Source organism: Crocodylus porosus, unplaced genomic scaffold (assembly GCF_001723895.1).
Source record: "Crocodylus porosus isolate Cpor-Errol unplaced genomic scaffold, CroPor_comp1, whole genome shotgun sequence".
Taxonomy (NCBI): domain Eukaryota; kingdom Metazoa; phylum Chordata; order Crocodylia; family Crocodylidae; genus Crocodylus; species Crocodylus porosus.
The window spans coordinates 187542715-187558524 of record NW_017728886.1 but is presented as its reverse complement, the minus strand read 5'-3'; the positions used below and the strand labels follow the sequence as shown (position 1 = coordinate 187558524).

The window sequence follows — 15810 nt, the reverse complement described above, 5'->3', positions numbered from 1 at the left end:
AGGGTGTGGGTGGGTGCAGTGTTTATGGGGTGTATGATAGTACACAGGGGAGGTTGTGGGGTTTGCGGGTAAGGTAGGGTGTGCATGGGAGCCCCTGTGTGTGCCCCCCAAGCTGGTCAGCACCCACCTCCACCTCACAACAGCCTGGAGCTCATGTGCCCTGCAGTGCCTCCCTGCCATTGCCAACAGTGCAGAGTCCCAGCCTGCCCCAGACTCACCCTGGCAGGAGTGGATCAGTCAGAACTTGTGGGAATAGTGCCCACCCTGTGCCTGCTGTGTCCTGCCACCCCTGGACATGCAGCGGGGCTGGGGCAGATCTGCAGCTGGGCTGCCTTTCTAGGCAGCTTCTTCCAGCTGCCACTGCTGCTGGCCCCAATCCCATGGTACTGGTGGGAACCAATGCCACACAGCCTCAACCTAGCCCACCCCGCACCTGCTCCAGACTAGCTCACCCAGGCTCAGCAGCAGTGGCAGCCAGGTAAAAACTGTTGCTCGGCATGGGGGAAAAGCAGCCCTTCCTTCTCGCTGCTGCCAGGCGCTTCCTGCTGCAACCACCCAGAGCAGACCCCATAACATTGACCCAAGAAGGAAAACTTGAAGCCTAGCTTCTCTCCTTCCTAGGCCAGGATTGCAAACATGCATTTCTGAAGGATCTGGGACTCTCCCAAAACAATGGCCAGCCCGTGACAGGATAGCCCAGTCGCAAGAGGCTCAGAATTTGAAACCAAGACAACCTGGAGGAAACCATTCCAATGATCAAAGGAAAAACCTATTGGGTGGGAGACAGGGGGAGAAATGGAGATGCACACAATTCAAGAAGTCATGTTTTGCAAGTTAACAGAGCATCAAGTCTTTATAAGAGGGGTGGGAAAGAGAAACAGAACTCAGAAAGAAAACAACTAAAGAAGGAACAAAAAACCCAAGCAAAAAGGTGAAAGAATAGGTATTACAGATGGCGGACAAAAACATGGTCTGTTTAAGCCTGTGGAAACTCCATCTTGAGTTAAGGTAGCTGAGAAAAACTAAGGAGTGGAAAGAGCTCACCTTCCTGTATGCCCTCAGCAAAAAACAGGGAGAGGCAGAGCATCTGCTGAATGGTACTAAAACTAGGACAAAAAAAGTCACAGAGCTTAAATAACTGAAATACCTCACCCCACTCCCCCCCACCACCACCACTGCAGCATTCATACGGAGAAGCACTTGAAGAAATTGGGATTTTTCTACACCCAAGAATGCACTCTTTAAATTTTAAGGGATAGAAGAATGTAATGGACATTAAATATATCTTCAATCTTTCTGCTTCATAAAGTATGTTCGTCTAAAGTCAACTTAAGCTGAATAAAGTTAACTTGTGGCTTATTATACGTATCTTACCCTAACTATTTGCGTATGCTGTCGTTCGACGGCAAGATGCAGTGCAGTTTGCTGGTTCACATTCTGGATATCCAGATTAGCATTGCCCTGAAAAAGATGTTTAGAGTCAATATTTTTATTTTCAACAATGAGTATGCAAGCAACATAGCCAGTTGGAACATTCAGTAAAATCCTGAAATAGAGGAGATTTAGAAGCTGGGGGGGGGGGGGTGTGCCACGGAAGGGCCAAGTTTTCAGGAGTATCTGGTTTATACTTAGACTCCAGAGTGGTATCCCTTGCACCACTGGGCAGTGCCCAGGAGCTTCTTCAGACATCTAAATGGGAGGAAGCCTTTTTGTAAAAACAGGAATTCAATATTAAGTGTTGAGTATTATGAAAGCTTGGCTCATCATGTATAAATTATGGGATTAACTAAAGGAAGGTAAAGCCAGTTTTAATTCTCTAAATGTACTAGGTACATCCTTAGTGGAAAAAAAGGCTGCAGGCTTCTTAAGTAACATTTAATTTTCAGTTTTAATGACTTGATTAAAAATGTATTAAGCTATAAAAGGGTTGGAGTCATCCTTAACCATACCGTTAAACTCAGTATTCTTAACCTTACAGCAATCCATTCAGGGTGCTGGTTAACTGCCCCCTGGCTTGTCCTATTTGACTAGCAGAGGGAAAAGGAAAAAAAATACACTAATGGGATAACTGTTAATTACTTATTATTCACACAAATTAGATTATTTGGCTCTAAAGAGTTAAACTTGTTCAGAAAAGTATTGGCATAGTTTAATCATGGTGATACAAAGGGCAAGTATGACACAGCTAGTCACATGCCATTCGCCTCGCCAGCTCTACTTTTGCAGGCATCTGCCTAAAGGAGTAAACTGTTTTCATACATGGGGCTTAAGCAACGATGTGTGACATTTAACTCTTCCTAGTGGAGAGAATTACCTGATGCACCAAAAGTTCAGCCACTTCTACATGATTATTTAGTGCTGCCAGATGTAAGGCAGTGTAACCGTCATCTTTCTTTTCATCTACAATCCATGGCCGTGGCAATTTGGACAGCAACACACGCATTGCACTGAAACATAACATATTAAGAAATATTTACTGGATAAAAATTAAACAGCATCAAAAAAAAGTTTTCATTCTCATGGCAGACTGGCAAAGAAAGCAACTTTTAAAAGAGGGTATGAATAGAAAAGATTCCAGAACCTCAAAAGTAAAAATCTAATGTTAAACTATTTTGACAAATAACTTGTATTCTGCAATTAAAGACCAATCAATCAAGTAGAAGTCAGATATTTTTCAGACAGATTTTTTTTAGATTAAAACATCAATAGCAAAGCAACTGCGTGAAAAATATTAAATAAACGTATTTAGACATTTAATTTTTAAGAGGAAATTATGTATATATGTCTAATGAATATGAATCCCTTCTTCACATTTCATTACTGAATAAGCAAGTTCCATTTTAAAAATCTCAGAAATTTTTAAAACTTCACTTAGCTCACTATGACTCAAAGAAAAAAGACACCGCTCCATTTTTTAGATATAATGCAAAAAGAACTCATAAATAGTTTCCGTTGCTTGTTTTCTACATCAGATAGTACTGAAATATACATATTGTCCGATCAGAGCTAATAACTTATCTAATCTAACAGATACACCTGGCCCTGTGCTGCTACCAGCCCAAGATCCCAGGCCTGGCCCCAGCCAACCCACTCCCAGATGCCTCTCCCTGCTTGCCTGCAGCCCCATTTCATCCACCTGGCTGAGCACACCCTGCCTGTGTGTCCCAGACTGGTCTCCATGGAGACTCTGCCCGCATGCTCTATCTGACATGCCTGGTAACGGATATGGGGCAGAGGGGTTGCGGTGTCTGGGCAGTGGGGCCTGATCCAGTGGGGGTGGTGACACTACTGGCAGGTGCCAGAAGGGGCCACCATCACTAGGCCTGCCAGGAAGTGGAGTCCAGCCACTGTGCTGTGCTGCCCCAGCCCCACTGTGTGCCCACAGCCAAAGGGTGTGCCCACATCCCAAGATAACTCCCGTGCCTAGGCTAGGAGGCTCCACAGCCAGATCCAGCTTGAGAGACATATTTTCTACACCCCAGAGGTTAACTATGTAAAGATATTTGCAACACACTGAACTCACAAATAAGAATACCCAATAAAGGTTGCCACTTTACCACCATCATTACAACCTAATGATAGTTAAACAAAGGCTCCTGGCACGCATTCATTTAATGGTGTCTTGGGATCTGATCTCTAACCCCAACAATCACACTCCTGCCATGCTACACATGCATGTACACTATGTGCTTCACTTCATCAGCTACACACTGCACTAACCTCCTGAGCACTGGAGTTGCTTAAAAAACAGGGACTCTGGGCAGACTCCATGCTGACCAACTGGTGAACTCAAGAGTTGCCAGTATATGCAGTGCTCCAACAGGGGCTGCCATTGACATGCTAGTGAGCTCAGAGAGCTCACTGCACATGTGACACAGCCAAAGGGTGTGAACAAGCAGCTGCACCCCTTTCTCCCCTCTAGAGCCATGCTTGGGATTATGGTTTAGCAGAAGATGCAAGATCTAAATTTGTAAGCTGGATGGGGATTGCACCTACTTTTCCCTCCCTCCGTGACAAAGAATCAATTCTCCTTTACCCAAAATAAAGCAAGGCTGCCCAAAAAGCAAAGGTGACACAGGAAAACAGCACTTGAAAACTGAGTTAGTGACGGATGCCACCTGGGCTAATGAGTTTCCTTTTGCTTTTGTCTGCATTTCTACAAGCTTACGATTCTACCCTCTGCTCTAGTTCTCCTTACCTAGGCCCATCTTAAAACAGAGGGTTTGCAAAACAAGACTGGGAAGGCAGTATAGCAGACAGCTAAAGATGAGCACATATGGTCAGCAAGATGGAGACGATCAGGGTACAAGTAAAGACTGCACACTGGAAAACATCATCTTCAAGGCATGTTGAGATCTGCAGCAGAGATCTTGCAGCCTTGTTTGCTGTTCTGATTAAATTTGTGGGGTGGAAATATATCTCCTGATTGTCTCCTCCTTGTCTATTATGCAGGCAGTATGCCCCCTCAAGCCATAGGGTTCCCAAAGAGTTGAGACTTCCAGAAGCAGTAGTAACCTATATTCTGGCAGCTTCTGTTGATATTGTTCTATCCTCTTGCTTGTGATGGGATAATTTGCAGCTCCCAGAAAAGGCACAGTGTGTATCTGAATTTGTCATCAGAGCATCAGTTAACAGAAGCAAAAGGCATAAACTGATAAACTGACTTACACAACCTAGAATTCAAACCACTCTTATTAATTAGCCATGCAAACTTAAGAACTACAAATAAATGTTAGAAAGTGATCCTTTCCACAATAAAACTCCAAGCCTGGCTTAAAATAAAAAATGCCACAGATCTAGCTGAGCAACACAATGGATCACAAAAAAACTTGACTTTAGCACCCAACACACTGATTGCTCTTACTTCCAAGAAGAACCAATCAGAGACGTGGCATGATGAATCTGGAAAAACTTTTTTTTTTTTTGGCAAGTCCACCATATGTTGTATACAGTGTTGGTTCCTTTCACCTCACAGTTCATATTAAAATATTTGAAAGCAAAACAATATTTTTGTTAAAAGTGTATGCTGGTCTTTGTCAACTTTGTTTTATTCTTGATACTTCAAAACACGATAAAAATGTACTGAATTTTTTTTTAAAAGGCCTAGCATAACAGACTATGGCATCTGCTATTAACTCATTACAGACACATTTTCTATCCAGTTTAACAAAGCATAGGTTGCCACGGTTTTACTGACATCTAGCAAAATAAGGAAGAACCTGTTGAAATGGTATCCCTGATACTAAGAGAGTTTCAACCCAGGAATACAAATATATGGAATACAATAAAATCTATGGCCAATTATAGATTCCATAGCTTTTATAACAGCATTCAGTAAGGGGAGGCAGCAAGGAGTAGGTCTGGAACACTGCACATCTTGTCTGGACTATATCAATACAATATACCTAGGCATGAAGCCATCAGCCCTTAGGAAATTCCAAGTAGTACAGACTGCTGCAGCACATTTCAGCAACGAAGGCACATTTAATCTATCCTCTGCTTGCTACATTGACTTCCCAGAGAAGGGAGTCACATGCTAAGACTTTGTCCTTGTCCTTAAGATGCACAGTTGGCTGAGTTTGGCATTTCTAAAAGAGCATCCACAATTCTGGAGAACTGGCTACAACTCTCCACAATTCCATAGGCAAAATATGTCCTAAAAAGAAGGATAATGTTTATTTGTCCAAAGGACGGTACTCTCAGGGACCAAACAGAAATTGTGAAACCAGCTCCCACAGCAACTAAGGGCTATCACAACATCATCTAATGTACAAGGCACATTTCAAATTTGCCTTTACTCACTGAATGCCACCCCCACCACCATCAAAACACTGTGCTCTGCACATAATTCTGCCCTTGAGAAGAGGATGAAAGAGAAGGTAAACTCTGATGGCTATTTATCACATTGCTCACCAAAGGTGCAGAATAACTAGAACATACAGGAGGAGATAAAGTACTCCGATAAAAAAGTTTATGGGGTATGGTCTTAGCTAGGCTGTTCAATTCCAAATTAATTACTGTTGCATCTTTTGTTAAGTATTTTAAATCACTGTGGAAGAAAACCTACAGGTAAGTTTAACTAATTACCTGGTCACAAGGAATCATTTGAGAAATGTGCTTATATGAACAATCAGTTGGAAAAGTCAGAGTAAACTTAACAAAAAACATTACAAGACAGTCACAAATAACAATTTTGAAGGAGATTAACACTGAATGACTCACTAGCACAGAGATGACAGTCTGTCTGCAGAGCTCCACAAGGATCTTGAAATTTGGAGGCAGGGGAGAGGTGCCTGCATTAATTGCTGCCAAATTTCCAGACCCATGGGAAGCGCCACAGGTCAGAATACTGCCCTATATTGTTTTAACTTGCATCTTTAAAATTGTGCCATTTATATAAATCAATGGCAAATTCCCTTCAATCCCAAATTCCCATAAGACTGTATCTCAGATATTTGATAATGTGAACTGAATATTCACATTTGAAAATATGAAAGAAAAGGGAATAGCACAATATATACCATAAAGCTTGTTTAAACTCCAAGCGTTTCAATTTAGTATTTTGTTATAGTCAATGGCTGTACCATAGGGTATTAAACCTGCTCACTAGTGGCCAGCTGAAACATCCTGCAGGGTATGAGCACAATTTACAGAGAATTTTAGCTTTCATTTACAAATAAACCAACAGCAAACAAGGTTTGTTAGTTCTAATCCACAGGATGTAAATCAATGCCAATCTCTTGCTGACACACAAACAGCTCTACTTTCTGTACAGACCTGCTAGGCAACATCAGGGTTAAAGTAACAAGTCTGTGATCAGTTTTGTTTTTGTGTTTGATGAAGTTTCTACTGCTACAGAGATGCTTGAAGTTACTGAGCTAGGATGATGTAGAAAACAAAGGCTGGAGAGAGTCTAGCAAAGTAATTTCCTTCCCCTTTCCCTTCATGCAGGCAGGACCCAGACTGGTGGAAGGAAGGGACAAACAATGAATTACTACATCCTGTAAGTAGCTGGAGTTTCTGGAAGAAGGGTTAGAGTTATTAGGGAGTTCTTTGAAAGATACAAATGTACCAAACTCCACCTAAGTTTGCCCCCTGGCTATTTGAATAAAAAGGAGAACAGTCTGGCTACTATCTGATAGGAATGTTAGCAATTCATGATTTGCCATAAAATCATAGGATCATAGGAAAGCAGGGTTCAAGGGGACCTGTTTAAGGCAGACGCATCCCTAAATGAGCCATCTTAGCCAAGTGTCTGTCTAACCTGCTCTCAAAAATTCCCAGGGATGGAGATTCTACAGCTGCTTTTAGGTGGCCTGTTCTAATGCTTGACCACCATAATAGTAAAAAATTTCTTCCTAAAGTCCATGTTAAATTTCCTCTGCTGCAGCATAAAGCCATTGTTCCTAATTGTCCCCTACAGCCTCAGAGAAAAGCCTATCTTGATCCTCTATGATCACTATTCGGGTATTTGATGACTTGGTTGAGGGAAACTGCATTTCTTTACTAGATCGGTATGCCCAACTGGTAGCCTGTGGGAAGCATGCAGCCCAAGAGGAATTAACATGCAGTCCCTGGGCTCCCAGCTAGGTGCTGCTGCCTATATTGCAACAGCCAAGGTTTCAGGGCTCTCCCTTCCTCTGCTCACCCCTGCTGCAGGCTTGTACCCCACAGAGCAGGGCAGAATAGCACAAACGCCAGGACAGCTCGAAACATGGAGCACCCATGTAGTATGGTGCCATGGGGAGCCAGCAAGTAGCTGAAGGTGAGGCCAAGTGCTGCACTGTATGGGGAAGCACCTGCCCACCCAGGGACCCAGAACTTCTCATTAGTGCTGCCCCCACACTGTGCAGCTCCCGTTGGTGCAAGCTGTGGGCCATGTGGCTCATGGCCCTTTGGAAACTGGATAGCCCTGAGCTAGATTAATGCTAAATCTGAATTTTGTCAAAGAAATGTGCAGTCCACTTAAAAACAAGAAAAGCAAAATAGAGAGAAGCTGGTAAGTCATCTTTCTTCTATTGCTGAGGTTATAAAATGAAGTGGAGAACAGTGACGGTCTTTGCAAAGTTTGTATGTCAAGGTCTAGCTGCCAGGAAAATGGCTAGAGTATTTAGTATGACATGTAATATTGGGTGTTTAAGCATTTATTTCACATTCTCTACTAAGTTTCCCAAAGCCAGTGATCCATGACAACGTTTATATTTAAAATGTTAACCTCTAATTTTCATCTAATCAATTAATCATGGTGCTGTGCTCTGGATATCAAGTAGGAGGGTTCTAGCAGGTTTCTTTCTATTTTTCACCACAAAGATTCCCCACCTCCACCCCTCTTTTTTTTAAACTACTACAAATATGCTTAAAGGAAAGCACCCTAAAGAAGAATGATGTATACAATTCAAGTAAACATTAGTAGGCCTAGAAACACTACAGGATATTTCTAACTTAACTTTGGCCCAAACAATGTCCGCATTATGAAGAGGCTAATGCTGCCCCAAATTTTGATGGGTAAGACATTGGCTTTACAATGAAAAGCTTAGCTACAACCTCAACCATGGTAGAGAACCAACCTAAATCCCATCATTGTCAGTATTTTGCATTTCAACCCTTATATCGTGGAATACCATAACTCCACGTATTAACAAGAACAGTTACGGACCTGTAGAGAAGTTAATAATGAACCTATTTCCTACTTTTGTGAAGCTAAGTTTAGCTCTGCATTAGCCACTGGTTCATTATACTTTGCAATTATTCTTTTCTCCTTGCTGCTTTTAAAATTATATTTTGTGTTTTGGGATTCAGAAATACCCTGTTACAAAAAGATTTTTGTCTAGACATAAGAGAAGGTTTTAGTGAATTACTTTGGCTTCAGTTACCACTAAGTATTGTATAACACTGTCTAAACTGGCAATAGATGTCAGCTATTCTAGCTCTGTTACCCGTAAAGAAATATATTGTCTGCTCTATTTTAATACACAAAAATGAGCGTCCAGGTTGTGAAAGTATCAGTAGTGACCTTATTACAAATGGCTTGCATGCATCAAAAATAAGACCTTCAGACTGAGTCTTATGTTTTAAATTTTCTACTCCTGAAAAACATTTCTTCAGCTGGAGTGACACTACTTTGAAAAACTGTTAAATTCAAAAAAAGCAATTTTAAAGACTTATAATCCATAGTATAAAAATCATTCACTGTTTAACCAAAATTTATGTAATTTCCGACTCTGCTTTCATCTGCAGGCAAACACTTGCAACAAAATGCATTTGTAAAATTTAAGATCAGCAGGCAAAACTTAAAAAGCTATGAAATTAAACAAGGCTACTCAGGCCTCACACTAAAAAGCAATTTAATATTCATAGCATTTTTTGCTGATCAAGAAGTTACACAATCTGTTGTGGCCACCGAGGGTTATTTATTGCTTTATATCTGCCTAAAGACCTTGTGTCTTGCTACTTGCAGAGCTTTTTTCTTTTTTGCTCCGCAGTGTTGCTAAGTATAGTGGCAGCCGCATCAGGCTTTACTAGTAGCAGCGCAAGCTCAGTGCAAATCTGGGAAATGTAAGTGGAAACATGAGAGACCGCTTTATTTGGCAGTGCTAAAAAATATCAGAACAAATGGCTAAGCAGCACTGGAACTCCAGGATGAACAATCAATAGGCAGAGAGCAAGATAGAGCCTCCCTCAGTTTCTGGATCGTCAATCGACAGCTGAGAGACTATTTTTTGCAATGGTTGACTAAATATGGTCAGGGAAGAGAGAGACACAAGAGAGCCTGTTTGCCTGGGAGTGCGTGTTTCAAATGCTTAGCTGCCTATAAAGCTGTAACAGTTTTGCTTCTGCCCTGACTGGGAAATACAGTTAGTCTCTTCTATATTGTGCATGTGAGAGCCCTGACCTCGCACTAAGAGACTTGACCTCTGAAGATGGAAAGTAGCTTCAACACAGATCTGCCTACAGTTAAGCCTGGAAATTTAACTTCAAGCAAGAAAAGATGCAGTGCAATGTCTAAGGAACTAGAAGAAATCAAATATTTGCTGGGGGAGGGGGGCTGCTGCTTGTTTTGTAAGTCACTCCAACTTTTTTTTCCTCTGATTATTTTAATCTAACAATGGGCTAAGTTCACCTTCCCTGGTTTCCTAGCATCCATCTTTGGACACTTAATTCTTAGTCCACCAGGCGCAAGGTACAATTTCTATGCAACATCATCCACATTTTATACATTCCAAGAAAAGCAGCAGGTGCCAATCGGGCATCACTGTTCACACTATTTTGCTTTTAAGTTTTTATCTGTTTGAAGTGATAAGGTACTGAATTCACCGACACGTCCCTCCTTGCTCCCCCCTCCCACGTAACGAAGAGCTGAATCAGCGAATAGAGTGAACGAACACTCAGGATGAGATGGCTGCTGCTGATGTGTCTCTAGGTCATTACCTCTCTTCCAACTGCAAATGCTGCATGATACTAAGCTTACAGGTAACAGAACATCAGGAGGCCTGCCTTATTCTGCACGTTTAAAGGATGCCTATGACTTTCTGCATGCATAGCTATTATTTACTAGATTGTTTTTATTGTAATATTAACCCCTCTACTCTGGGCACAGCTTAATTTCAGTGTGTTGAAGTATCAAGCATTTGTAGTGTAAAGAGCAGGCTTAAGAGTAAACAACAATAGTTTAGTCCAAATTTCATGGCAAAAAAAACTTGTTTGAGAAAGATCTCCTATCTCAGATGTACTCAAGGAATTTTATTACCATGCATTGATTTCTGAACATTAAAGTAATAGTTAATGTTAGTGGAATACATCCTTACCTTCCTGTGCAAGTCACAACTAGAACTGCTTTTAAAAACCTGGTCAATAATATAATTCAGTGCTTAGTTCCAAAGCATATTTTAAGTCAGATTTTCAAAGTGTTTTATATCTTAGATGTACACAAAAACAACCCAGTTAAAAACCTAGAATGTGCATGCTGTAATTCTAATGCTGCATTGCTGTTTCTCCTTGTAGTACTGTGCTAGCTACTGCTACACTCTGATTTGCTCTCTATCAGCTGCACTAGGTTTTTGTCATGGGCTGCAGAAATTTTACTTCTACTCTCCCCTTTGCTCAGGGCTTTTAAATTCACTGATTGTTACACCTATTTCAAATTATCCTTTCTAACACCACAAAGATAAAGTGTACTCAATAACTCAAATAAACTCTTGAAATATAATCTACATCTGACAGGTCTTTAAAAGTCAAACCTGGCCAGCACACTGACTATTCACTGGTCATTACAAGATGGCCTTGCATCTTAAACACATAATAGAATATGAGGAATGGAGAACAGATGTACATTTAACGTTTATGTCAATTGTCACTGATATTGCAAGCCCAGAAGAGATTCTGACTGAAGCAGGTGAGTCACTATACAAAGTTTAAAAAAAAAAAATTGTTCCAGAAGTGCTGAACAAGTACTAGCTTTCACATGTGACCTACAGCTTGCTTACAGCCCAAATAGTTTTCCCCCTCCCCCACAAATTCAGTGTCATCATCTTTTCAATCAATAGGCTCACTGGCACTCTGGGAGATTTCTTCTTTTTAAGAAAAAAAACAAACTATTGGATCTGCAGCAGAAAGGTGATACTAGACCTGGGAAAAGTTGACAGGAAGTTTTTGTTTGGGGGGTTGCAAGTGGGTGGGGGAATGAGGGGTAAGGTGGAAGGCAAGATAATCTTCATATTAGATGAGTTTATACTTCCCTTCAGGATACTAGATACAAACCATATACCAGCATGGAAGCCTGAGAGAAGATCTCAGAGAAAGTTGAAGTTCTTATGGTGGAATACAACTATCCACTCCAGGAAAATACTTTGCAAAGCTACCCATCAATGATTCAACTCTTCATTCAAACCTGGCCAGCCAGAATGAACAGCAAGAGGCAACCAAAAATTGGGATAAGTGCTTCAAGTGTTCATGTCATCACAGAACAATGAACTGTAATAGACTTTAAGCCACTTTGCAGGTAAATTGTATTGTAAATCTTAGTAACAATATTAGCTTATAAACAAGTTTATTGTAAGGTTATTTTTCTAAAGAAGGAACAACCTGCATTTTGCTTAATAGAAGGACAAGGAAGCAAAATACTTTGCAGATTCCTCTGATAGATATAGCTGTATACCTGCCCAGAGTACATACTTCTTTATGTACCCATATGAACATACAATGCTATGGAATGTAAAGAAGTATGTATTTTTGGCAGGCACTGAACAACCAGTAAGAGGAAACTAAAACAGCTGCTGCAAGAAACAGGTCTCCTTCCTGAGTTACTTTCACAAAGTAAATTAATTTGGTGAGGGTCAGATGATACATGCTACAGTTGCTGTAACACATTTTTTGCTTACAAATTGAAAAGAATTAAATGTTATCCCAAGTCACTTAACAGAGCAAGCTGCTACGAAAGCTCTATTTTGGTTGTATATAAGTTTTGTATATAATCTTGGTGTTTTCATTTTTTAAAGGCAACATGAACTAAAAACACAAATATTCATTAGAACATACTAGATGCAAAAGCATAGCTTATCTGGAAAAAAAAAATCAATGGAGACCAATTCTTAAAATCTATTACATCCACATTTCGTTTCTTATTAATCAGGCTTCCCTTAATGATCTAATTCGATGTAAGACATTATTTTACCATCTTAAGCATGCAAAACTTGCTCTGATTTCAGTAGTTCTCAAACGTATGTCTTGATTGTTAAATAGTAATTAACAAAGTGTTAAGAAGCTGCTTGAGGTTAAGAGCTTTTGCTTCATAACCCAAAACTGAAAAGTTACCAGAATGTTAAATAATGATCTCACATAAGTCTAATATTTGAAATTTAAAATTTGGTCTTCTTCAAAATCAACATTGAAGGCTGGCTGAGCTCTTCAATGAAACAAAATGCAGTGTCAGGTTTATGCATGGAAAGTGACAATGCAGAGATTTCTAGGCCACTGCTGCCAGTCAGTGGATTAAAGCTATTGAGAGATTCCTAAACGAAAAACAAAGAACTACAGGTTACTATTTAGAGACAGTAATTTGCCAGGTCAGGTTTTAGGCTTTTCTGAAAAATGGACTTTAAAAACTTTAAAAAGGGATAAATAATTCTGAATTACATAAGAACATTAAGCTTAGTAATGCTCCTTTGACTTAGTTTTAAACTATGAAACAACCAATAAGCTCTAACTGCCAGAACCATATGAAAAGTAACAAAATAGTAAAGCTTGAAGCCAACTTGAAATTAACTTCTAAAATTAATCAAAATACCCCAAGATATCCTCCAACTAAAACTGTTCAACACCAAAATATCTAGAAGGATTGACTTGTTTCACCAGCTTAACTGTGTACAGATATTACAGCAGTCTCTAAACATCAGTCCCTTGCATATTATATCTGCTTGAGACAAACAGGCAAATTTAACACAGATTGATTTGTTGCTATATACTTTAAGTTCTGGGGTCATTTTAAATCAGGTAATGGGGGAGAAGCTCTCAAATACAAGGGACCTAACAATGGATAGAAGTGCTTTAAAAAATATGAGTGTGAATTCTTCAACTGAAATATTTTAATTCCTATAACATACCAAAAGTTAATAGACAATATTATGAATAAAACTGCCAGCTTAAGAGTTGAACTAAAACTGAATAATTATATACATTACAAAGAAGTATTCTTACAAATAGTTTTACGTTTATCTAGTTGTTTTCATAAAATACTTTAAATAAATTTGTCTGCAAGTTATTTCTCTTATAAACAGATTCTTTGGCATGCAGTCTCTATGGAACTATAATATGCATATTACAAGCTGGTTTATAATGGAAACAAACTAAACTATAGTAGCTCTACTGGGTGTTGTAATGTTACTTAGGTTGGTAGTACCAAATTGCTTTTAGACTCGTAGCTAATAGCTTTACTATTGGAGTAAGAGAGGGTAACATCATTTATTTCTATGAAGCTGTCCTTCTTTATGCCTGCAATAATCTGGTTTTAAGATTAACTTTCCAAAAGCACACATTTAGTTTGAAAGGTTTTTTATAACGAGCCACTGGATGCAGTATACTTTCCTGCCTTGTCAGTATAGCATTGCAAGGCTATTCTAAAACAAAATGACAATTCTGAAAGTCATATACAAAAGTTAAAATTATGTTGATATTGCTTCTTGCTAGTTCACGTTAATATCCGTCTAAGAATATATACCCAGTCATTCTAAAATGTCACATCCATCACTTAGATCAGCTGTTCAATTTTAACTGAGCACACATTGAACTCTGGGCATCTGCTGACACAGTTGTAACTCAAACATTTTGACTGTGTGACTGACAGGGATAACAGATGCTGACATTATCAAATGCTACACTACTTTTTTCCATGGCCATTTTTTGCCCCGATATGGCCAGTACACTAAACTGTATTGCCATCCAAAAGCACACTTGAGCAGCTGGATCTGTAAAACAGTTCCTGTATAACTGGTAAAAATAGCAACCAGTTTTATGGCAGTCTTTAATGCTTAAGTCCAAGTGGCACACCTGCTATGTTTCTATTAGGATACATGGTGTAAAGAATATATTTACATAAATCTCATCACCAACATCAGACATCACAAACAGATGCACACTATACTTGACATAGTGCATTATTACGGCATAGTTTGAATTGATGCAGCTCTCCCACCCCCTTGCAAAAGTACAACAGGTCTTTCAAATACAAGCATCACCTGTTCATCTGCCACCACTAACCAGCACCTTGCAAGACAACGCCTACATCATAAGCACATTTACAGAGCCTTTTATAAGTTGTGCTAAGGACCTTCATCTAGCAGAAGCCAGAGACATTGCTTTAGCTATTTTTTGTTTGCTTGCATTAGAAGTTTGTACAGAAAGAAAAACGTAAAAAAATCTCCTTGTGTTACACTAAAAAGTCAGAATTTCTAAAGGATATCCTGACCAGGGATATGCTAAAAAAAAAAAAACATTAAGACCATCTGACATTTATAACTGAGGGTCTGAGATGCTCCTCTTCCCACAACCCAACCCAATCTGTTACTAGTGCTAACCAACTGTCATGAAAAACAGCAGCAAGGGGTAAACTAAAATACCATGCCTATCCTAATGCGATTTCTTATGATAAAAGATAATTACTATATGTATTTTACACACACAAAAAAATAGAGCTATTTAGTACTCTGGAATTAGTCAGAAGGTAATACTGTAACTGTACAATATTATTAAGCCAATCTACCAGTTCTAAAAACTGTGCTTGTAAAAGTGCAAGAATAAACTGGTAGATTATACAAGCCATTCTGGTGTAACTTTCATTCCTGTCCTCCCTAAATCTGAGTTATGTGGAATGACTTAAAAATTTAAAAGCAAACATAGATGTGTATAATTATCTCTGAAGAAAAAGTCATATATGCTCTGTAAAATTATATGCATATGATAAGGAAACTTGGGGCTGTTTTGTTATGAAATAAACTTATTGGCTGCCTGCACTCCAATGCTTTGCTAAAGCTGGTAAAATGGAACCAAATCACCTGTTCAATGGATTTGGTCCCCTTCAACCAGCTGTAGCTATGCATTGATCACTACAGGACATCAAATATTTTCAGTGATGGTTATTAGCACATACGTAATTGCAAAGCTGATGATATAACCACTTTGAACATGCTTAAACTCTTCTGAACGAATTAAGAATAGGCATTTTGTAGGTTAAACATAATTCCAGAAGCTATATTTCTATGTAAACAGTTGTTTGTGTTTCACTCTCCGTTCTGATTCAAGAGAAAAGCGTTGTGATAA

The 15810-nt window shown here is 39.4% G+C and overlaps 1 protein-coding gene across 4 annotated transcripts in view; it reads right to left on the bottom strand.

The window, feature by feature from the left end:
- The window catches only part of MIB1 (mindbomb E3 ubiquitin protein ligase 1), a 115126-nt gene that overhangs the window by 40630 nt on the left and 58686 nt on the right, over nucleotides 1-15810 (bottom strand). For all 4 annotated transcript variants that reach the window (XM_019546909.1, XM_019546918.1, XM_019546924.1 and 1 more), the window contains exons 13-14: nucleotides 2315-2447; nucleotides 1375-1461 (exon numbers count right to left, since the gene is read on the bottom strand). In XM_019546909.1, the coding sequence (XP_019402454.1) occupies nucleotides 1375-1461; nucleotides 2315-2447 (220 nt within the window). The remainder of the gene's footprint in view (nucleotides 1-1374; nucleotides 1462-2314; nucleotides 2448-15810) is intronic.